Source organism: Trematomus bernacchii, unplaced genomic scaffold, assembly GCF_902827165.1.
Source record: "Trematomus bernacchii unplaced genomic scaffold, fTreBer1.1, whole genome shotgun sequence".
Taxonomy (NCBI): Eukaryota; Metazoa; Chordata; class Actinopteri; order Perciformes; family Nototheniidae; genus Trematomus; species Trematomus bernacchii.
The window spans coordinates 687,383-710,772 of NW_022987714.1; the positions used below are offsets into that span (position 1 = coordinate 687,383).

General features: G+C 43.7%; 2 protein-coding genes across 3 annotated transcripts; both read left to right on the forward strand.

Annotated features, from left to right (window-relative positions):
- The first annotated feature begins 321 nt into the window (after positions 1–321).
- On the forward strand, positions 322–7,353 carry LOC117491883 (centrosomal protein of 152 kDa-like). The gene is made up of 8 exons (XM_034141997.1): positions 322–378; positions 3,194–3,269; positions 3,367–3,534; positions 3,620–3,704; positions 4,622–4,701; positions 4,931–5,087; positions 5,174–5,277; positions 5,397–7,353. Exons 2-8 carry the CDS (start codon positions 3,263–3,265, stop codon positions 6,143–6,145), a joined length of 1,350 nt encoding a protein of 449 aa, XP_033997888.1. The 5' UTR covers positions 322–378; positions 3,194–3,262; the 3' UTR covers positions 6,146–7,353.
- LOC117491882 (very long-chain acyl-CoA synthetase-like) lies at positions 2,119–18,141 on the forward strand. Of its 2 annotated transcripts, XM_034141996.1 has the most exons (12): positions 2,119–2,309; positions 8,807–8,818; positions 8,953–9,272; positions 9,842–10,051; positions 10,545–10,700; positions 11,408–11,532; positions 11,617–11,811; positions 11,905–11,995; positions 12,442–12,640; positions 12,730–12,827; positions 17,393–17,523; positions 17,624–18,141. In XM_034141996.1, the coding sequence occupies exons 1-12, from the start codon at positions 2,158–2,160 to the stop codon at positions 17,798–17,800; spliced, it is 1,866 nt and encodes a 621-aa protein (XP_033997887.1). In that variant the 5' UTR covers positions 2,119–2,157; the 3' UTR covers positions 17,801–18,141. The 2 variants fall into 2 exon arrangements, with proteins under 2 accessions (XP_033997887.1, XP_033997886.1); XM_034141995.1 differs by lacking the exon at positions 2,119–2,309 and having other exon boundaries at positions 8,788–9,272.
- The last annotated feature ends 5,249 nt before the right edge of the window (positions 18,142–23,390 follow it).

Consider the following 23,390-nt stretch of genomic DNA (forward strand, 5'->3'; position numbering starts at 1 on the left):
TTAACTAGAAAGTCATCACAGAGATAAGGAGGATAAAAGGCTTAAGGAAGTAGGCAGAGAATACCAATGTCGAAATCATCTGTTCTCTCGCGATATCGAACCAAAGCAGATGAGAAGGGAGGTCCCACTATCTGCACAGCGGGGGAGAACGAGACGAGGATAAAAAGGGATGACAGAGGACAACTCGGCCCTTTCCTTCGCTGCAGCCACCTGAAGACATCACCGGCTTTGTCTTTTCCTTACCTATGCTTGTTCTTTAACCACGTTACTTAATTAAACTACCCATTTGAACCTTTTCAGAGACTCCATTAGTCTCATTATTTTAAGTTTCTTTCCTGGGAGCGAGAAGATCACGATTTATCAACAGAGGCCTCACAGGTAAGAGCACTAACTAGCTATCATCACATGCACCTTAGCTTAACTTAAATGTATTAAACGTAAAATTAAGTGATGGCAAAATATAAATAACTAATGTCATGCAAACATATTAATACTTGCTTGATTCCAGTGTTGCATTTAGCACATTGCATACAAACGTTAAGGGATTTTAAGATTCTGAAGTATTATGCTAAAAACTCAACTTAGATTATTATTTATAGTTTTGCTGAATAGTTTCATGTCCGCTTACCTTAGAAACGTACAATGCGACGGCAGTGTGCAGATGGGGAGCATGTTAGCTTAGCTTGGTAGCTTGAGCTAGCTCTGTTACTTCCAGCTCGGAGGCAGCAGGTCCCGCCTCGGCTCCGCCTCTTTGCCCTTATTTGGAGCAGGCGGGAGTGGAACTCTGACGCCACTGTCGAGCCGTTAGTGGCCGACTCCGCCTACTAAGGGCTTCTCGGCAACTCTGCAGAATCCTATGGGTGACGTCACAGACCCTACGTCCATTTATATATACAGTCTATGAGCCTGACCCAGTAGGCCTATGACAGAGCAAGTTTCTCTCTTCATGCACAAATGTGTTTAATCGTTAATGTCAGATATGTACTAAGTAAATACATTTGTTCCTGCTCAAGATTAGATTCAACTTTATTGTTATTGCACAGATTACAGGTACTGAGACAACGAAATGCAGTTTAGCTTCTAACCAGGAGTGCAAAAAGCAGTAAACTGAAAAGTAATGTACACAATCTACAGAATAAAATATAGAATGAATTGAATGATGAATACACAGTGAGGGATATGAATATGCTAAGATATATAAAGTATGAAAACGGTAAGCAGTGCAAGTATAGTATAAAATATATAGATATTAATGTCATGATGATAAACATTGTGGAACAATGATGAAAAATGTGAATGGAAGTGGCGACGTAAAACTGACACAAAACAACAACAAACTTTTGCCGAGCCAATGGAGAGTTTCATCTCCAGCACGGGGTAAAAACCACCAAGCGCTCAGCTCGAGATACCAGCGAGTCGTTTCCCATCAAGCATTTCGCTTCCGCAGCCCGTGGAGAGAAACTGCGCCGCCTCGCCGCGCCTCGCTCTCAAGTCTGCGGGCGTCTTTGTCCAGCGAGATTGCAACGTCTCATGTAGGCGAGCCTCCTGAGCAAGTCGGACAAAATGACTAACCATCATGCAACCGCATGCAACGCACTAGCAAGACGTTGATCGCAATTGCGCAGGTCTCGCTTGTCTCAAACAAGCCTAGTTTCTGAGGCAGCTGTTTTGTAGTTTGTTGTCAGCAACGTAAGGTTAGTCCCCACAGACTCACACACACAGAAATGTGTTAATAGTTAACAGCATTAACTGAATTATTTGATAAAAACCGTAGCCTTACTACAGGCTGATATTAGGAGTCGCCAAACATATCGTAGTAGCAACCTGCATATAGATAGACTTTAAGGGAACATCGTTGTCCACAATAATAAACCTTCTCCAGCCCCTGTGTTTTGTGCAGCATAGCTGGAGAATAATCTAACACGATAATAGCAATGAATTTGGATATAAATGAAAGTGAAATCAGTTCACGGTGGCTGAGAAAAACACCCGGTCTGGCAACTAGAAAACACTCCGGAATGAAGGAGGGGTCAGCGGGCCAGAGTTGAGCACCGCCCCGGGTTGAGTGGGTGAACCTTGTCACAAATTTCACATGAATAACATTCATTTCTCTGCCTCTCCGTGACACATGCCTCCTGCGTCGTGGTCTCTGCAAAAATGTACATTTGGTTCACCGTTTTAGCCGGACTGGCTCTTCTGTCCCTCTCCTTCATCAGGACACTTTTCCCGTACTTAGGCGATAACTGCGCGTACATCCTGAGGAGCATTAAACTCGGCATTAGGCTCACCAAGTACAAGAAAGGCAAACAGTTTTACAGCCATTTTCGTTTAGATTACTGGTCTGGGGGAAGCTCGCGGCTGTTGTTATGCCTGCTGTGACGTCAAGTTACTCCGTTCTCTGCTTGTAATTATACCTTTACAAGCTTCAAAGTTGTTTATTTGAAATCAGATGAAAACAAACTGTAACGGGCCCTGCCGTGTTATCTATGATTACTATACGCCTTGCATTCATAATTTCAGCGAGAGGGAGGGGGGGGCGGCGCTGCGGAAGAGCGAGTGAGAGTGCCTGGTGCGAGTGAGAGGTGCCTGTCATCTTCCCTTTACAAGCTTCAAACATGTGATTTTGGAAATAAAAGTTTCATATTCTGAAAGCCAAGAATTTGTTTATTTAAAATCAAACAAAACACCCGAACCCCGAAAAACTATTTTTTTACGTAAATCCACGTTTATTTTTAAATGAGCCGTTGCGACTTCCGACTGATTTCGATAGAGCGGGTCACATATGTTATCAGTTTAATGATTTAGGTTAAGAGGACTTGCTCTGCTCAATGATCAATTTGCTGAGTCTGCAGAGGGCGAAGGTTGTTGGAACACAATGCAGGACAAAGAAATAAATGAACAGCAGAATTGCACTGAAATGAATGTTTTGGTAGTTAGTATAGTGTTAGTAAAGTATTTGGGAGCTTGCAAATCACAAACATTACAATCAGCCTGTTACTTTATTCCTTTATCAAATCATGCACAGCCCCGTTTAAATCCTCAAGGCAAGTTCATTTATATAGCACCTTTCAACAGAAGGCAATTCAAAGTGTAGTAAGTTATGATTTCTATGAATGTGCTATGTTTTTATTTTGTTTCTCTATGTGGTACTTTGCTTATGAGTTTGCTTATGAGTTCCTTTATTCCCCTACAGATAAGTGAGGAGAGACTGAGCCTTGTGTTAAAAGAAACACAGGAGCATCATGAGAGAGAAATAGACTAAATGCAGAGTATGTATTGCCCTCTGATCGTCCGTATGACATACACTATTCATTATTTGATCACTACAGTGCCCACCAGCAAGCTTATATTCTCCACTGTTTCCAGGCTCTTTGTCCCAGAGGAAGGAGCCGGCCCGCTGCAGGAAGGAGTGCGCTGAGACTTTAGGAAAGCTGCAGAAGAAGAACCAGGAGCTGCAGAGACACTTAGAGAAAGCCTGTCGTCAGCTGCAGCACCGCGTCCGGGAGCACAACTCTGCCATGCAGCATCTGAAAGGTATTAAAGGCATTTCATTTCTCTCTTTAAATGTCAAACTAATGGATATACTCAACTCAACATACAATATGTCTGTGTGTTGCAGATGAGCATGAAAGCAGCTTGAAAACCATGAAGGAGGAACATCTGCAGCAGCTGGAGGAGGTGAAGAGAGCCAAAGAATCCTCAGGGTTAGTGTTTTTATTGTTTCTTATCTTCAGTTCCAAGTCAAATGAAGCTAAATAAAATATAGTTGCTCCAGTTTATTGTTTTGTTCTGTTGTTATATGACGTGTTAGTTAAAAGTTAAACCAATGTATATATTTTTTATATTAAATGTTGTCCCTTATCTTAAAGGTGGGGTAGGTAAGTTTGAGAAACCGGCTCGAGATACACTTTTTGTTATATTCCATGGAATGCTCTTAACATCCCGATAGCAATGAATATCTTAAGTGCTTTGACAAAAAATCCATAAAAAAATGTCATCTGTGGAAGCCGTAGTACTGTAAAAAGCACGACCAATCATTTTAGCCGGCCCGGCTAAAATAACTGGATGGCCTACCTGCCTGTCAGCCTTCCATCTGTGCACAAACTTATCTCGTGCCCTCATTGGTCATGTGCGCGTTCGTGTGTGTTGGAGGAGGGTCTCTATAAGGAAGTGGCAGATTTTCTCCGGTTGTGTATTTTCAAATTCTACGCACTCGAGCTAGTTTCTCCAAAATTACCTACCCCACCTTTAAGTGCTTTTGCTCATGCATTTTGCATTTGGGATTAACATTCCATCCAACACAAGGTTTTAGATTTTTGGACCAAGCATCTCACATTACCTGTCATCTTAATGATGCCAAGCATAAGCTGGACTTTTTACTCCAGTAATAGTCAAATCAAGTCCCTCCAGACATTTGACCCATCCCAAATAGTAATTAACCCTTGGACTATTCAAAGTAAGGGCAAATTGCTAGAAAGCAGCAAAGTCTTTAGGGTTTCTTGTCTTTGTTTTTGGGGGAAATCTTTCAAATAGCTGAAAATAGCTGAAAATACACCAAAGATCAGGTTGACATTTAATTTAGATTAAATCATGGAAGAATATGTTTTTTTCTTGCTTGCAGGAGTTCTGATCACCAACAAAATACGCAAGGCCTAGAAGAGATGGAGCAGCAATACGTGACGACTGTAGAAAAGATCAGAGGTTGGTAATGGATGTGTTTATTGTGTGCACATTTAAAATATTCTGTATTCAGGCACACCAGATTTCAATATAAAACTGCCCTGGAGGGACTGAGGAAGAAGACTAAACTAGACACTATGATGTCCTGTACCATAATATTCATTTATGTCTTCACTTGTGAATCTGATCAGTTATTTTCATGTAAATGTAACTAGTGAAAAGGACAGATCATAACTGTGTTTTACCGCAGGAGACATGCTGCGTTACCTCCAGGAGAGTCAAGAGCGAGCAGCAGAGATGATCCGCGTGGAGGTGCAGAGGGAGAGGCAGGACACCGCCAGGAGGATGCGGCGCTATTATCTGACCTGTCTGCAGGAGTTACTGGAGGACGGGGGAAAGAATACAGGGCAAGAGACCGTAATGTCCTAAACTTGTTTGCTTGCTTCCTCAGGACTCCTCCGGCTAATTGTATTGATCTTCCTGTCCTCTGCAGGGCTGAGAAGAAAATAATGAATGCTGCTAGCAAGCTGGCAGCCATGGCTAAAGTACTGGAGACGCCTGTCAGAATTAAATCTTCAAAGAACTACAGCTTACAAAGTGAGTGCTGTCGAGTAGAAACTGCTTGATTCAAGGTGTCTCCTTTTAGGTTTTCAATTGTCAATGTGCTGGGAATATGTGGTTTGTATTGACTGGTTGTTTGACGGCTGTGTTCACAGGTAGAAATGCAGGTTTCAGTAAGAACCCGTCGACTCTCCCTGAGCTCCCTGACATCAGGCCAGAGAGATCGCACAGGGAAAAGACTTCAGAGCAGAAACAAGTCGCCACACCGAGGACGAAACCTTCGAGTCACAAAGACCTTCCTGCCACTGAGAAGGAGGCAGCGGCAGTAGATGCAAGACTGAAAACTGCTGGTAACGCACATCTCCGCTCTTACAAACCTTCACAGCAGACGAATTCATGCCAGGGGGATTTTGTCGATGCGTCTGTGAGGAGTAAAAACAGAGAGCTCTGCCTGCAGGGAGTCAACCGCCTTGACTCAGAGCGACAGAGCCAACCGCTCCTCATCCAGGAGGCTCCTGTCAGAGACGAGAGGAGGACGGACTGGAGCATGAGCAGCAGTGACTCGGACGCAGGCTTCCAGGCCTCCACACTCTCTTACTCAGGGAGGAAAGTGGAGCAGGTGAAGCCTTTTTCTGTCTCTGCTACGTCAGCCTGTCACCTGGGAGAGTTTGGTAGACTCACCCCGAACGTTTCTGACCTGACTGTCTATAATGAAATTGCCAAAAAGACACCTCACACCCAGACTTTGAGCATTCAGCATGCAAAGCTCAGCACACACCGGGAGCCCACGCCTGGCTCCGAGGGCGAGGAGCAGCGGGGGGGCCGTCCCCGGCCTCAGTTCTCTGAGCTGAGACAACGGCAGCAGGACAGCGGCTTCGACAGTCCGTTCTACCAGCAGAAATGACAAAGTGAGGGCAGGTATGAAGTGAAGTAGGCAGATAAACTTTGAACTAAGTTCTAACAATTTCAGTAAACTTACATTAATGTGCCTTTTTTTAATTAAGTGTTTAAAGTTTACTCGATGTAGAACCGTTGCCTTCATGGATGTTTGCAGTGTGTGTCTTTGTGTTGCTTTAACATTGTTAACAGAATAGTTTGACATTTAGGAAATTGGCTTATTTGCTTTCTTGGCAAGAGACATTGATGGAGATTGATACTCTCAGACACTCAGTCTTGAGTTCGCAAAATATAAACCTGCAGCCAGTAACCTAAGTTTAGCGTACAAACTGGAAATGAGGTGGAAAATCAAATCCAATTGGGATTTCCAAAGTTCGCTAAAAACAACCCACCAGAACAGAATGTTTGTTTACAAAACAGTGTCGAATATAATTGAGTAGAATAACAAATTGTAATGTTATGGGGGCTTATGTGATGATATAGTTCCAGTAATACTGTGAGTTAACCAAACAAGAAATAGTAAACAAATTAAATATAATTTACACAAGAAATAAGGTTCAGAGAGACACAGGCTAGTTTTCTCCACATGTTCCCAGCTTTTGTGCTACGCTAAGCTAACTTTACAGACATGATAGTGGTTTCAATCTTAATTTACCTCTCGACAAGAAAGCAAGTTAGCGTTCCAAAAGGAACTTTTTCTTTAATGCAGAAATTGTTCCAGTGTTTCCAAAGAAACAACTTCTATGTCCTGGTCCAGATCATCTCAGAACAGGCGTAACACTCCTTTAAACAAAACAACATATTTGTTTTGTGATTTGTTTATTAGATCTCTCATATGCCTGTTGAACATTTCAGTGTAGCTTTAAAGCTGCAGGTGTTTGTTCGCAATGTCAGTGAGGCACTTAGAAGTGATCCTTTCATAAAGTATATGTGTATTTTTAGAAAAATATTACAGGTCAAACGCTGTCCACACTGTAATATTTAACTTGTGATACCTTGAAGACTGATACTGGCAGGTCACTGCACCCTGTACTGTAGACTGCCACAGAGAACTAGATTAAGTGTTCTGCACCTCCGTCGTTATGCCTGTTTTTATATTTTCATATATTTTATATAACGTTAATGAGATATGCTGTGCGTAGATCATAAATGTTTGTTTTTTTATAAATGTATTTAATTTGTTTTAATAAATATTATCATATGCTTGCAAATTAAGAGAGAATACATTATTTGTCGTGAGGGACGAGCCTCTTCAGCAATAAGGGTTGTGTTAAGGAATAATTCTTCTAGATATCTAACCTTTTACTCTGACATGTGTTATCTCCAAAGGCCTTGGTGCCATATGTGTTGTTGTCACCAGTGTGTGACCGGTCAACTTGACTGGCACGTAGGGTAATTGTTGTGGGAACACTGAGGCACTTCTTTATCTGTGTTTGTGGGCTCTAGGATGTGAAATCCTTGAGGCCATGAGCGTCGGACGCAGATGATTCAGTGTTTAGTCTACTCCTTCAGAGATGTTGATTTCTCTCTGTGAACCTGTTAAAAGGTCTAGCATAGAGAGAGGTTCTTCAGAATTGACGTGGCAACTCTACCGTGTGGTCAGAACCTCTGAGTCTTTGATTTGTGATGTGAATCCTCCGGCCGAATACTCTGAATAAACCCATCAGTGTTTGACATCAAAGCTCCAACTCTCACCGTGTCTCCTTCCTGAGTCGGTGACTCCATGCATTACTACACAGAAGTTTCCTCCACAGGTTGCATTTTATATAAACCAATTATAATATAAACCAATAGATTCAGAAAACACTGGAGTCCTCAAAGGCTCGGCTACAAGGATGTGTTTGTAGATGCATGTATTATTGGTTTGGGCTTTTCATTGATATGTTAAGCAGAAAAACCTCAGATATAATCGATCTTATCCTTTCAGATTGTGTTTCGTATTGTTGTGTGCAGGCATCACAGTGGCTTTGAGGAGGAAGTTCTCTGCATCTCAATTTCGGGACGACTGCAGGAGATATGATGTCACCGTCATACCCAATGTAAGGGAAATCATGCGTTACTTGTGCAACACACCAAATGTATCACAGACCTAACATTGGTGATACTACAAACCTCACCAAAAACACAACTATTTCAGACCTGTTTCATCCCGACACAAACCTAATGTTTTCAAATGGGTCACAGAACATAGGTCAAAGCTGCAGCTCTGCCCAAACACTGTAATCATTAACTAGGTCAAGTGTTCTGTCCTTCCTTTTATAAACAAGCATGCTGTTCCATCTAGATAATCATTTGACATGTTTGACAGCTTATTGATCATTTCAGTAATTTTGTATGCCAAAAATCCTCAAACACTTGATCCAGTTTCTCCAAGATTGTTTTTTGCTGTATTATTCAGTTTCTAACATAAGTACACAACGTTTTGGGGTTTCCGACTTGGGGGCGTTTTTCATTTGCTGACATTGGAGACAATCATGAAAATATTGCAACTTTACTCTCAGTTTATCTTCATGTTGTTCCATTGTAATGTTTATGTTTTGTTAATCAGTGATCTGACGACATGATCCTACTAGATTGGTAACCCTTGTGCTGGCTATGCTCCTCCTTTGTTCCCACCTTTGTTGTATCTCTGTTATAAACTTCCACAGGCAGCTGGAGTTGATCACAGATCACCATGCTTGTCTGGATAGTGTTTGCCGCGGTGGGTCTTCTCGCCCTATTTTTCCGCAATCCGAACTTTTTCCGGGATGTCCAATTCGTGCGTAAAAAGTTGAAAATGACGAGCCGCATCCTGAAATACATGCAGACCAACTACTCCATACTGGATCGGTTCATAGACGCAGAGAAGGAGCATCCACACAAGCCGTTCATCCTGTTTGGAGATGAGACCTTTACCTACCGAGACGCGGAGGAGCTCAGTAACAAGGCGGCCCGGGTGTTCCTGCAGAGCGGCCTGCTGAAGCAAGGAGACACGGTCGCGCTGTTCCTCGGAAATGAGCCCGTGTTTCTGTGGCTGTGGCTGGGTTTGGTGAAGATCGGATGTTCCGCTACTTTCCTCAACTGCAACATCAGATCCAAGTCCCTGTTACACTGCTTCAAGTGCAGCGGAGCCAGGACTCTGGTCGCTGCGGAAGGTAATCAGGTTTCATCACTTGTTGTGGGCGTCATGAAAACATTAAGTGCTGGATCTATGTGATGTGCCCTAACTTCAGTGTAGGTTTTTTAGGGAGATCAGTCTTTCTTTTAATCAATCATTTTAATTAGTTAACTCAATTAATTGTTTTAATAATAAGAAATGTTTTCGGAGTAGAACTATGTCACTGTTTTAAGTCAGTTTTTTTGTTTTTGTTTTTTGTAAAGGCTCTGGGAGATGCAATTTGCTTTCGACTAGGCCTAATTCATTTCTTTCGAGTAAGAAGTAACTAAAAGTAAACTTGTGTCACGTGGAATGATCTAAATACAGCAGTGCCTTGTCACAATTTCCACTTCCACTAAATAATGGTTTCCCCCTTGACCTCTCAGATGTTTTTTTCAGGAGGTAAAAGTATCCACATTTCACAAAACAAGTAGATTAAATAAGGTCAAAAATAATTGGTATTTTTGACTTTACTTCTAAACACTGGTGCATGTGCAGTTAACCACTGCCTCAGCTGCAGGGAAGCACAAAGGCGCAGAGGAGATGCTCATTTTGTTTTCTTGTCAGAGTTACAGGATGCTGTGGATGAGGTCTTGCCCGCTCTGTTGGAGCAGCAGGTCACTGTGTTCATCCTGACTGACAGATGCCAGACTGCAGATGTGAAGAGTTTCAAAGATCAAATGAGCCAGGCCTCCTCTGAGCCGCTGTCCAAGGATTTAAGGTCACATTTAACCCTGCGGAGTCCAGCAGCCTACATTTACACATCCGGGACAACAGGTGAGTTTCCTCAGGTGCAGAAATCCCCTTTTGAATGAGCATTTGTATATCAATAACTGACCTGAGTTACCTTGACTTCTTGTAAAAAAAATAGTAGGAAAAAAGTATTGAGGAATTCAATTTGATTCCAGGAAGGAACTTTGTTTTTCTTGTATTTCTTTAATGTGAATACAAAAATCCATAAAGAAAGGAAAGTCTTGATGAATTAAAGTCATTGAGGACACTTGAAAATGCACATGTTTCGGAAAGTAGAGAGCATATAAATGATGTATATCATATTGTTTTGCTGTTTTAATACAAGGCCAACATTTACTTAAGTTCATCAAAACATCTTTGTCCCCAGTGGATATTTATCAAGTTGTTTTCAAGAATTTAAAGTAACATGGGGTGAGTTGATACAAATGGTACAATGGTTATTCTGTGGGTGAAATAGGCCTATTTCTTAAAATGTTCAGTGTACAACACAACATGCCTCTGGCTTCTCTTTCAACAGGTTTCCCTAAAGCAGCTGTGGTCTCTCATGCCAAACTGTGGCGATTAGCCTGCTTCCCGTCTATAGCAGGAATGTACTCTGATGATGTGCTTTATATCAGCCTCCCTCTTTATCACACCACCGGCTTCCTTGGATTTGCTTTAGCTATTGACAGAGGTAAACACTTGTGGGTGTATATATATAATTATCTGGTAAGGAAACGTTTTAACAGCATCAGTAGTTTTGTTAGGCAATATAGGTGGTGTTATATTGTATTTTTCTCACTAATTCAATTAATTAATACAAAGTTGGTTATTTTCAATCTCATATAATAAAATATAAAGATTAAAGCACAGAGGGGTCGAGGAGAAACCCAGTCAGACTGACCCAATGGCATCGAACCCTAGCAATGAACAAACGATTACAAGCGAGCAGTGTATGTGGCAGAATCTGAAAGACTGATCTCGGTTTGAAGATCCACCAAGTGAAGTGACCAGAAGAACAGGATGTGTATCAGCCTGGCTCAGCTGATCTGCTTCCTCCCAAAGAAGATCCAAATCCTCCAGTGGGCTGAGTAGCATTTGAGACATTGTGAAAGGCCCAAAACGGGCTGCCTCTTTTTTTCAACCCCATCAAGTTCAACACGGAGTTTCTGGAACAGAATAACAGTGGAAAACTGGGCACCTCGCAGCCGCATCCTTCCTTGAGTCTGACTCCATCTTTGTCCAGATGGATCAGCGTAACTCTCTCTCTTATCATAGTTTTAGGAAACATTGGAGTTTGGAGCACAGACATGTGTTTGTGGGTCGATCATAGATTTGTTGAGAGGCCAAAATTACCAATCGTATCCTCTCAGTTGTTTTTTTGTCTGTTGCTGTGTGTAGGTATCACAGTGGCTTTGAGGAGTAAGTTCTCTGTGTCGCAGTTCTGGAACGACTGCAGGAAATATGACGTCACCGTCATACAGTACATAGGGGAAATCATGCGTTACTTGTGCAACACACCAAAGGTATCACAGAACTAACATTGATGATACTTTAGTGCTCACCAGATATAAAAATAACTGTTTTTTTAAATGTTTTTTCCCCGACAGAAACCTAATGATCGAAGCCACAAAGTGAGACTTGCAGTAGGCAACGGGATCAGAGCCGATGTTTGGAGGGACTTCATCAGCAGGTTTGGAAACGTTAAAATCAGAGAGTGTTATGGAGCGACTGAAGGGAATTTTGGTCTGATGAATTACAGCGGCAAGATCGGGGCTGTGGGCCGAGACTCCTTCCTCCATAGGGTAAATTCCCAGGTTTCATTTCACATTATGAGGTTAAAGCTTTTAATCAATGAGCAATGTTTTGGCTTTACTTTTCTTTCTTTTATCTTGCAGAGATACTTTCCACACGCTGTGATCAAATTCGACATCAAAACAGAAACACCTCTGAGGGACTCCTCTGGTTTATGCATAGAGGCTGCCAAAGGTGCATTATTACCGGGGCTGTGGGGAACAGAAGTAGAAGTCACATTTTAAAATGTAAAGAAATGTAGACTCAATGTACAAATATTGTACCATTTGGGAGCCCCCCGCCCCCCCAAGAAAGAAATACAGGAATAAATACAAATGTTTGACATATTTTATACCTGATGGAGTAAAGAATTATCTTAGAAACAATCTTTATATTATTATTTTGGTGAACCTTTGGACATACAGCTGTTTTTAATTATTATAAAGTTTTACTCAAGTTGTTAGTTATAAAGATTACACGACAGCCATGCAAGCAGCTCTTTTATTGAGCAAAATACTTATGTATAAGGTCAACACACCAGTATATGTGTGTGTATATATTACAAACACGTACATATGTGTATATATTTGACCTTGTGCTATAGTGAGTACGGGGTCATGATTGTGATGAACTAACTGCAGGTGAGCCTGGACTCTTGGTTTCTGAAATATCCTTGATGGCTCCGTTCTCTGGGTATATGGGAGACCTGCAGCAGTCTGAGAAGAAGAGGCTGCATGACGTCCTGAGGAAAGGAGACTTGTACTTCAACACTGGTGACCTGCTGCGCATTGAGGAGGATAACTTCATCTACTTTCAGGATCGAGTGGGAGACACTTTCAGGTGAGTGCATCTTGGAGTTTCAGCCACCTGATGTTTGACGTTCAAAGACCTTGAACACAGCGTTAATGTGTGTTTGTTTCCAATGCTAGATGGAAAGGAGAGAACGTGGCTACAACTGAGGTGGCTGACGTGATCACGATGGTTGACTGCATTAAAGAAGCCAACGTTTATGGAGTGGAAGTGCCAGGTAACCTCACTGTATATCTTCTCTTTGTTCTTTCTGTCACAGCAGAAAAGTGATGAGCAGAAACAGTGAAGTTACTTACAGCCGCAACTTACTGTTGTTCTCATCATTAAATAATCAGCATCAACGGGTTCTGTTGAGTAATGGCCTGTCTAATTTACAGAGAATGTCTTTGATCACACAAGTTTATAATTCAATACCTCAGTGTTGTATTTTATATTGCGCCAGGTCTGCCAGGTTTATATTGGAGTGTATCAGTAAACAGTCAGTAACATTTTATTACCCCTTTCTGTATAGCAGGTATTCACACTTGCTTAACTAGGACCCTGGTTATATAAAGCAGTCAGGGCAAAGTGCAAATAGGTGAGCTGAAAAGCTTTCCAGAAAACATGGGGGAAGTCGTTATTTTAATTTTACCCTATGATTTGTTCTGCTCACTAACATGGTCGACAATTGCAGTTGGCATCAACTTGGACATTAGTTGAAAAACCTCCGATATAAAAAGTATTTAATCAAATCAAATCAAATCAGGTTTTATTTATATAGCACATTTAAAAGCGATTTTTGGTCGAGCCAAAGTGCTGTACATGTAATAAAAACACAATTTCTACAAACACAGTAAACGACAATACATTACAACAGATATATCTTAAAAACGAAATAAAAATAAAACACACAAAAGTCAGGAGTCGTGCTCCGCTCTAACTAGAAAGCCAGAGAGAAGAAGTTAGTTTTTAGTTTAGATTTAAAAACCCCTAGGGTCTGGGCCGACCTCACATGGAGGGGCAGAGTGTTCCAGAGCCTAGGGCCAGCTGCTGCGAAGGCTCGGTGCCCTCTGGTTTTTAGCCTGGTCTTGGGCACTACCAGCAGCAGCTGGTCAGCAGACCTTAAAGCTCTGGCTGGGGTGTAGCGCTGGAGCAGTTCAGCTATATAGGCCGGAGCCAGCCCATTTAGTGCTTTAAAAACAAATAAAAGGATTTTAAAATCAATTCTGAACCGAACTGGAAGCCAGTGTAGTGAGGCCAGCATAGGGGTGATGTGGTCACGCTTTTTGTGGCCAGTCAGCAAACGTGCAGCAGCGTTTTGGACTAGTTGTAGGCGTTTAATTGAGGCCTGGTCCATACCCACATACAGAGCGTTACAATAGTCCAGTCTCGAGGTTACAAAGGCGTTAATAACCCTTTCTAAGTCATTAAAAGATAAATACGACTTGGTTTTGGCCAATAGTCTTATTTTAAAAAAGCAGGATTTTACTACGGTGCTGACCTGCTTGTCGAATTTAAAAGTGTCAGTGAAGGTCACTCCAAGGTTCATGACCGAGGGGAGGATGTTTTTTTTGATAGAGCCCAGAATATCAACCGGAGAGGCTGGAGGTTGCGGTCCAAAAAAGATGACCTCAGTCTTGCTCTCGTTGAGGTTGAGAACGTTTTTGCTCAGCCAGGATTTTATCTCTGCTAAGCAGTCCATCAACTGCTGTAGTGAGTGTTTGACATTTGCTTTGAGAGGCAGATAGATCTGTACATCGTCGGCGTAGCAGTGGAAGGGAATGTTATGTTTTGTGAGAATTGAACCTAGGGGCAGTATGTACAGTAGAAAAAGGATGGGGCCCAGAATCGAGCCTTGGGGAACCCCACAGGTAAGAGGGGCTTTGGCAGAGGAGAAGGCACCTAGCTGCACTGAGAAGCTACGGTCTGTCAGGTAGGACCTGAACCATGCAAGGGCAGAGCCTGTGATGCCAGCGGACTGTTCAAGCCGTGACAGCAGGATGCTATGGTCCACAGTGTCAAAGGCAACTGTCAGGTCTAACAGCACCAAGACAGCTGGGCTACCTGAGTCGGCGGCTAGGAGCAGATCATTAAAAACTCTTAAAAGGGCTGTTTCAGTGCTGTGCATGGGTTTGAAGCCAGACTGAAACTTTTCATGGATTCCATGGATGGTTAAAAAAGACTGCAGCTGGGCGTAGACTACTCGCTCCAGGGCTTTTGATAAAAAAGGTAGCTGGGAGATGGGCCTAAAATTTGCGAGAATGGAGGGGTCGAGATTTTTCTTTTTAAGGAGTGGCTTAACCACGGCATGTTTGAAGGCAGCTGGGACACATCCTGAGGTAAGAGAGGTGTTTAAAAGTAATAAAATACTTGCTCCAACTGAATCAAAAACATCTCTGAGAAGGCGAGAGGGAATGCTGTCTGAGGTGCAGTTTGTCGGCCGCAGGTGCTTGACCACATCCGAGAGAGCAGAGAGGGATACAGGCTCAAAGTGGTCGAGGACAGCAGGGCACAGAAAAGGAGCAGGATCTGGGGTAGCACTAGTGTGGGCTAGCCTAAGAGCAGATACCTTTTCAATAAAAAATGTAAGAAACTTATCACAGAGAGTAGTCGATGGCACAATAGAAGAAACATCACAGGGATTAATGATCGAGTTGAGGACATTAAAAAGAACCTGAGGTTTATGGCTGTTTTTGGAGATTAACAGAGAAATGTGCTCTGTTTTGGCTGCTTTGACTGCCGTCTGGTAGTCAGAAAGGCAAGCACGAAGGATTTCTAGGGAGACATGGAGTTTATCCTTTTTCCATTTTCTCTCTGCACGCCTGCAAGCGCGTCTGAGAGCATGAGTACAGTCATTGAGCCACGGCTCTGATAGAACTTTGGTGCGTCTAAGCGTAAAAGGAGCAACAGAATCCAGTATTAGTGTGCATGTCGAGTCAAACATGGAGATAAGCTCATCAGCATTAAAAGCACAGTTCACATCTAATTTACAGATCGGAGAAGCATTCAAAACATCAGAGAACTGTGAGGCAGTCAAGGGGTTAATCGAACGCAGACGACGCGCCGGGGCACGTGATTCGACTCCTGCGGAAGGGATGTAGGTTGTAAACAGAACCGGTAAATGGTCTGAGATACGCGTTGCTGCACATATTTCATCCACAGATACAGACAGTCCAAACGATAATACTAAGTCCAAAGTGTGTCCTTTTTCGTGTGTTGGGCCAGCCACGGACTGAACGAGACCAAAAGAATCAAGGAGATTTAAAAAGTCCCTAACCAGAGGTTTGGACTCGCAACACACATGGACATTGAAGTCTCCGGAGATCAAAACACGATCATATTTCACCATGATCCCGGACAGAAAGTCAGAAAAGTCATTTATGAAATCCTTATTACACTTTGGCGGACGATACACGACTGCGCAGAGTATAGGCGAGGCCGGGTTCAGTTCAAAAAGCTGCAACTCAAAGCTGGCATAGCTAGTTACAGGGTGAAGCAATCGGCATTGGAGGCTAGCTCTAAACACTGATGCTATGCCCCCACCATGGCCAGTGGCACGGGGGGAGCTGAAGAATGTACAGTCAGGAGGAAGAAGTTCAGAGAACAGTGTATACTCGCCAGCGTGGACCCAGGTCTCCGTCAGGAACATAAAATCCAGTTCACGAGAGGTGAAGAAGTCGTTTAGCAGGAACGTTTTGTTTGCTATCGACCTAGCCATGCAAAGTTTTCGCTCCGGGCTTGCCGAAGGTGTAGTGCGTCTCAGCTGACGAAGATGTGCGTGTTGAACGCCGCGCGGGCCGGGAGCAGTCAGTCGGGCAGGAGGAGCTGCCAGCGGGCCCATCAGAGTACGGAGCTCCGGAAAAACGGGGCGAATCCACCGATCCCTCACATGGCGTGCAGCGGGAGGGCCATGACATCCGAGGCGTGGATAATTCACAGAAGAAGCCGTCAGGTATGCCTTAAGATGGACCAGTGCACCACCACGCTTTCCCCGTCGTCGAAAGCGCTTTCGGCGAGGCAGGATGCAGGGCGATCGGCGCAGGTGGGTGGGGATATCCGACAGTAGAGGGGGGGGGGACGATTTATGGTTGCCAGATGTAGGTTTGGGCAGCAATATCAACTCCAGTGAGGGTCTGAGGTGGAGGAGAGCTTGGCGATCATAAATGAGCAGAGCAGAGACATTCTGACAAACATAAAACAAAAACAGGATAGCTAAAGGTAGAGAGCTGAGCGAGCGGCGAGCCGACACAGGCGCCATCTTGAATCACGTCACGTCACACCTGTCACGTCACACCTGTCACGTCACACCTGTACTGAAGTCACGAGTGTCTTCCAACAAGTTAATAAATTGTGCAGTGGAAAAACCGACTTTCGGACATTTAAAACAAAAATATACCTGTTCTTACCTATTAAAATATCTGTTTATGATCCATTATAGCATTATATTGTAACAGGCTTACAATCTAGAGCCCTTGCTTCACAATTGTAGTTTGTACTGTTTTCAACTAGATTGAGACATGTTCTGCCTACAAGTTAAATGCATGCTATTTTTCTGGTTTCCACAAGGGGCATTGCTGCTCAATATAATATCAAGTGATATTTCAATGTTGTCATTTTCTTTTACACAGACCTCCTGTGAAGGACATCAAAGCAATTTTTGTAACGTCACTTTACTCCTTCACATGCAACCTGATAACATTCATTCCCTGCTCACAATTTGTAATTTTTGTAATTCTTTTGAAGCTCAAGCTGAAATGACCTCTGCAGAATATGTTTATTTCACTTCTGTTTAACTTATTCCAGGTCATGAGGGGAGAGCAGGAATGGCTGCCATTAACTTAACTGAAGGATTCAGATTTGACTCGGCAGCTGTTTTCAAACATGTTGAAAACTTCCTGCCGGCCTACGCAAGGCCACGATTCCTGAGGATTCAGGTACTTCAACTCCAGTATTTTCTATACTTTACTAGATTGCTTTGGTTTATAGCCTTTTATTCTTTCCTTCCCTTAATAACTCATTGTTCTGTGATTACAGAGCTCCTTGGATGTTACAGGCACATTTAAGCATTTGAAGATGAAGCTGGTGGCGGAGGGTTTCAACCCAAATCAAATCACCGACCCGCTCTACTTTCTGGATGAAAAAGACAAGAGTTACGTCCCACTTACCGTGGACAAATTTAACTTGATCACATCAGGCCAGATCAAAATGTAAAGTCTTCACCTGATGCATTGCCACATATCAGCCACCTCTGATGTCCAGTGGAGTCTTGCGATTTTATCATATTCGTTAAAATGTGTACTTCTACTTTTTCAGTAATTTCATATGTTTATTACTATTTGACTTAAAACCTTTGATTTGAGATGAAATGTTATAGTTTTTTCATAGTTATAGTTTCTACGCAATGTTTGCGATTTATAAAATACTAACTTGACGGGAAAATGTGCGGTCCTCCACGCAAACTCTAACCCATGCGTACGCACTAAGCACAAAAACAGGAGAGACGAGAAACTGCGACACCGTTGGCAGAAGGAAGAATGGAGAGAAATATGTGGAAATAATACCATAAATAAAATGTTACCTCTCATTTATCATATATGAAGAATTCATTTTCAAACATTGATTAAAGCCAATCTTAAAATGATTAAACAAACGCCTGTTTGCGACTCCTCAGTGCACACAAAAACATAACTTGGAGAAATAAATAAATACGGATATGTTATTTAAAACCACCTCGAATATGTTGTGTTAATGTTATGAAATGTTTTCTCATAAATGATGCGGTAAGCAGGAGGACAGAATTACGTCTAAACTGACGCCGTTTTGCATTTCTATAGGTTGTAGATACGAGCATGGTTTTATACTATCACGTTTAATCGTGTTTTATGCCGTTTGCCAAGACTTGATAAGTCGCTCATAAAACACAGGAGGTATGGAAACTAAGAACACCATATGTGGTAAATTGTACAGCTAATATAACACAACACATTAGTTGTATTTCCTTTAACTGGTGGATTATGGATATATAGTTGCTGATCGAAAGCTGGAACACAAACCACCCAATACAAACAAATAATTCAGATCCAGTCGTCATGACTCCACTCCGGAGGGATTCCCCGATCATTTCTTAGAGTTTCTCATCAAGAGCCGCGTTCACACCGGAGTACTTTTCTCCGTACTTTTCCCCTTTAGTTCCGTTAGTACCCCTTATGTTGCGTTCACACCAAAAAGAGTACTTAGTGCCGGGAACTTTTACATTTTTAGTGCCTGCTGAGAGGTGGTACTATCCTGGGGGGAAAAAGTGCCCCAGTTCTGATTGGCTGGGCGAATTGCAAACCACACCCCGTAAAACTCTGAAAAGTTTTGTGAAGCCGCCATTGTATTTGTGGCATTAGCATTATTAGCATTAGCATTAGCCCCTCGCACCAACGGACAGAGACTAACTTATGGCAACACAAAAAAAAACATGGGAGCGGTGGAGTGATGAGGAGGTGTCGGCGTTCTGGCGATTTACCATACTGCCCCTGACCGGCCTTTGGTTAACAGCCACCGCACCCCAACTTCCTATGATCCGGTTGTGACCATGGAGAAATCGGGGCCGCAGCTTACTTGGCTGGGTAGAGCCTAATTGGTCTGAATAAGCCCATAGCTCCACCATGCAGGTGCCAGCGCAAGTGACTATACACTGCACACTACGTTTCCCAGGTCCCTAAGGAGCATGGGGAGAACGTAAGTGCACCATATCCCCCACACTCACACACGCTTACCTCGTGTAGAGTGTGCATGGACCGTAGCGGGGAAGGCTCTTCCCGCCTTCCAGCCCTGTATATGGGGCTTACTGCGCACCACGTTTCCCAGGTCCCTAAGGAGCATGGGACAACGTAAGTGCATTATGTCCCTGGGCAGGGGCGGACTGGGACTAAAATTCAGCCCTGGAAACTGACCCAGTCCGGCCACATGAAATGTAAAATGTTAGAAATCCGCTGTTTATTATTTAAAGTTTTACGTCCGATTCGCTCCTTTTTTCCTCTCTGTACACAGCTCCAGTTTGGGCATTGGCCTGTCATCAGATTTCATTTTGAGTTGCTGCTGTAGTAGCGGAAGTTTAGTAAAATTATTTATTATGAAATAATCCAAATCTCCACCCTCCATAATTGCACTTGCTTCAGTTGCTTGCTACTTTTTAAGGGCGATGATGACGGTAACGGACCGTCCACACAGCAGCGTTAAAAAAATCTTGGAGGTGGGCGTATCTGAAGCTTGGGGATTTTTTTGCGAGCAAGGCACCAACAACCAATCACATGAATCTCCCGCCCCCGACATACGAAGCAAAAAAGTTTGAAGTAAACTGGATATAAACTCCCCAAACAGGCGAAAACATACCACTGTCTCTGCCACCTCCCTCCATGCCTGGCTCCTCCGGTTTATATCCCGGTAGGTAAATAGGGACTGGTCATAAAGCACCGGGTGATTCCCTACCGCTAATTTCTCCTCAATTTTTTGGAATATGAGGAAATGACCTGCGGTATGTCTCTCCCAGCATACACGCGGTTTGATTGGCTCGCGCTTGAACTGTCAGATTTGCATACACGGGATTTGAATGGCTGACGCTTCCACCTCAGCTTCAAAAGTTGAACATTGCTCAACTTTGAATCCTGAAAATCCTGAAAATCTCCGCTCGCCTGCCCACAGTGCAGTTCGGCGAAAAGTGAGGCAAAGTGACGTGACCCCATTCAAAGTGAATGGGCAGAAGCGTTTCAAGATTTTTTAACGCTGCTGTGTGGACGGTCCGTTACAGTACGAACTGAAGTTGATGCGATTTGATTGGAGTGTGAGGCATGACGTGAGCCTCATCTGATTGGTCAATCCCTCAATTTCTTTTCACCAAAGGAAGCCAATTTTGGCTAGCCTCCTCTCGCAACAGAGTGCAATCTACTGTTTCACCATAACATCTAGAGGGGCGCTGTTTCACTCTTTGTAAAATACTCAATGAGAATGGGGGAGAGATGGGCCGGCAGAATATTTACCGAAACTAAACGAAGTGTTTTTATTTATTTATTAAAATTATAACTACAATCCAAAAAAACAGGAGAAGCCTGGCTTCCCTTGGCCTCCAGGAGAAAACGCCACTGAGTTCAAGGGATAATTCTCACCCACCTCTTGCTCTTGCCCTGCACTTGTATGTGCCAGTTGAGCTGGTTCTTCCACCAGCTCAACTCTGTCCCTCATCATGAACGCAGGAGGCTGGCTGTATATCTGAACTCGCGCCCTCATCATTCTTTTCATCATCTTGCACTTGTTCTAAGCTGCTGCTGATAGTGCTTGTAGCAGCGCTGCTGCCAAAAAGGTCTGTCAATTTGCGACATTTATATGCATCATTTATATGCATCACCTGCGAGTTTATCAGTGGATGTTTGCTGGAACTGTTTGTAAACAGCGTGTTACCTGACGGACACACACAGCGTGACTCCGGTCAGGTAGAGACCGGTCTCCAGTCAGCACCGCTGCAGACTCGCTGTTTGAGGGCTTGATAACCCACTCCCCCTCCACACCGCTCCACACTCGTTGGTTTGGAACAGCACTTAATGTGGCGGACCCTCCGCGCGAGGGCCTTCGTGTGGCCGGTCTTTTTTCTTCTTTGTGTGTGATTATTTGACAGATAAGAACCACACAACTGCATTAGCGGCCGCTGTCGCCCTCTGTCGGCCGTAAGCGCAACTTAAATGATGACTTTAAACAAAAAAAATGTAAAGGGCCGGCCGGCCGTCAACGGCCCTTGACGACCGGCCGTTCTGTGGTTCTCCAGATTCTACAGATGGCCAGTCCGCCCCTATCCCTGGGGGTCAGATACAGCTTACTGACCCACAGCCCTCCTCCTTTCACCAGTCCTGTGTTGCCCCAGCAAGCACTGACGATGAAAAAGGAGCCAGACATGTCTAAGAGATACTTACCTTATGAACGAGCCTGGCGTAGACCAAGACGCCGCCGTGCATAGGTGGACGACTAAAGCCATCTAGCTGTATAGCCCTCCACCTGGAAGAACTCCTAGGGTTCTTGGGAACAGAGGAGGGGTTCGGTCTGAGTGTCGCCCTGCTACAGCCACCACGAACCAGAAGGCAACTCGGGTGCACCGATAGAGCGGTCAGTTTGCATACTCTCTTGGCAGAAGTCAAAGCAAGCAGCAAAACTGTTTCTTTTTGCTTCTCTCTCTCTCAATGATAGCGCCTACAGGGAGGAGAGCTCCAGAGGCTCAAACGGTTCTGTAACCAAAGCCTCGAGCCCCAATGAGAGTTCCCATTGCGGGGTGGAGACATGCACCACTGGGCGCTGTCTCCTGATCACCTGCAAAAAACGCTTCATAAGCGGTTGGCTAAAGACTGGTCCGCCGACAAATCCCGCATGACAGGACGAGATGGCAGCTGCATACACCTTGACTGTGGCATGAGCAAGCCCCGTTTCCACCAGTAGCTATAGCTAGGATAGAATAGAGCCCAATGTACAGGACAGAGGCTCAAGACTCCCTTCCTCGCACCACGTCTGTCTGTCCTCTGACAGAGTGGCACGTAGCCTGCCCTCCTTCTCGATGGGGCGTACACCTGGCTCTCGATGGGGGCGTACCCCTCGCTCTCGATGGGGGCTGCATTGAGCAAAATCCCCAGATACCCCACCTGCTGGTGAGGTATGGGATTGCTCTTCTTCCAATTGACCACAAACCCCCAACTTGGTTAGGTGTAAGATCAATTGGGCTGTGTGGAACATTGCCCATTCCCTGGACCTGGCCATGACTATGAGGTCGTTGAGATAAAATAAAACCCTCATGCCATGGTTGCGAAGCGGCTGGAGCACTGTGGTCACACATTTGCTGAACGTGCGTGGGGATAGGGAATAGCCGAACGGTAATCTGTTGTACTCGTAGGCTATCCCCTGGAAGGCAAAACACAAAAACTTTCTGTGCTTTGGAGCAATTTTGACATGACAGTAAGCGTCCCTCAGGTCGATGGTTGTGAACCAATCGCCCGGCTGCACCAGTTCCAGTAATTGTTTTATGGTTAACATATGGAACTTTTTGCAGACAATGTGCTGATTCAGGATGCGAAGATCCAGAATGGGTCTGAATTCTCCTGTCTTCTTGGAAACCAGGAAGTACATGGAGTAAAGCCCCTTTTCTCTGTCCTGAGAGTGCACAACAGACACAGCTTGTTTTGCAACAGGGCCTGAATTTCTGTTGAAAGGAAACCTATCTCCTCCTGGGATGATAGATTTGCTTCTCTTACACCCTTGAATGGAGGAGGGAGGCTGCAGAACTGGAGTGAGTAACCCAGTCGCAGTATCCTGTCCACCCATTCTGTCAGTACACAGCTGAGCTTCCATTCCCCTAAAACTGTGTTTTAGGGGACATGCAAGGAGCTGTGGAGCCGCAGCTAAGAAGCTGTGGTACTTTCTGGTGGCCCTGTCCTCCGCCAAACCTTCTATGAAAGGAAGATTGGCTTATGGGGAACCAACATTAAAAGGGCCGATTTTCTGCGGAGGAATTTTGCGTTCACACTAGTGTTAATTTCGTCAGCTATTTTTTTTATTTAGTTTTAGTCTTAGTCCTGTGTTAAATTTCCTTTTTAGTTTTAGTCATATTTAGTCACCTTCATCCTGTTTTTATTTAGTCAAGTTTTAGTCGACTAAAAGTCTGAGCATTTTAGTCTTATTTTAGTCAAAGAAAACGAATTATTTTAGTCTACTTTTTGTCAATGAAAACTGTTGAGTCTTTTTTAGCCATCAGATTATATAGAACATTTCAGTCAAACTAGTC

What these genes read in the sequence shown, in the direction of transcription:
- LOC117491882 (XM_034141996.1), top strand. Translation starts at nt 2,158, where the DNA reads ATGTACATTTGGTTCACCGTTTTAGCCGGACTGGCTCTTCTGTCCCTC. An exon ending in TGCTTTAGCTATTGACAGAG is followed by an intron (nt 10,701 to 11,407) that starts GTAAACACTTGT and finishes TGCTGTGTGTAG; the next exon opens with GTATCACAGTGGCTTTGAGG. An exon ending in CACGATTCCTGAGGATTCAG is followed by an intron (nt 17,524 to 17,623) that starts GTACTTCAACTC and finishes CTGTGATTACAG; the next exon opens with AGCTCCTTGGATGTTACAGG.
- LOC117491883 (XM_034141997.1), top strand. An exon ending in GACTGTAGAAAAGATCAGAG is followed by an intron (nt 4,702 to 4,930) that starts GTTGGTAATGGA and finishes GTTTTACCGCAG; the next exon opens with GAGACATGCTGCGTTACCTC. An exon ending in GACGGGGGAAAGAATACAGG is followed by an intron (nt 5,088 to 5,173) that starts GCAAGAGACCGT and finishes TGTCCTCTGCAG; the next exon opens with GGCTGAGAAGAAAATAATGA.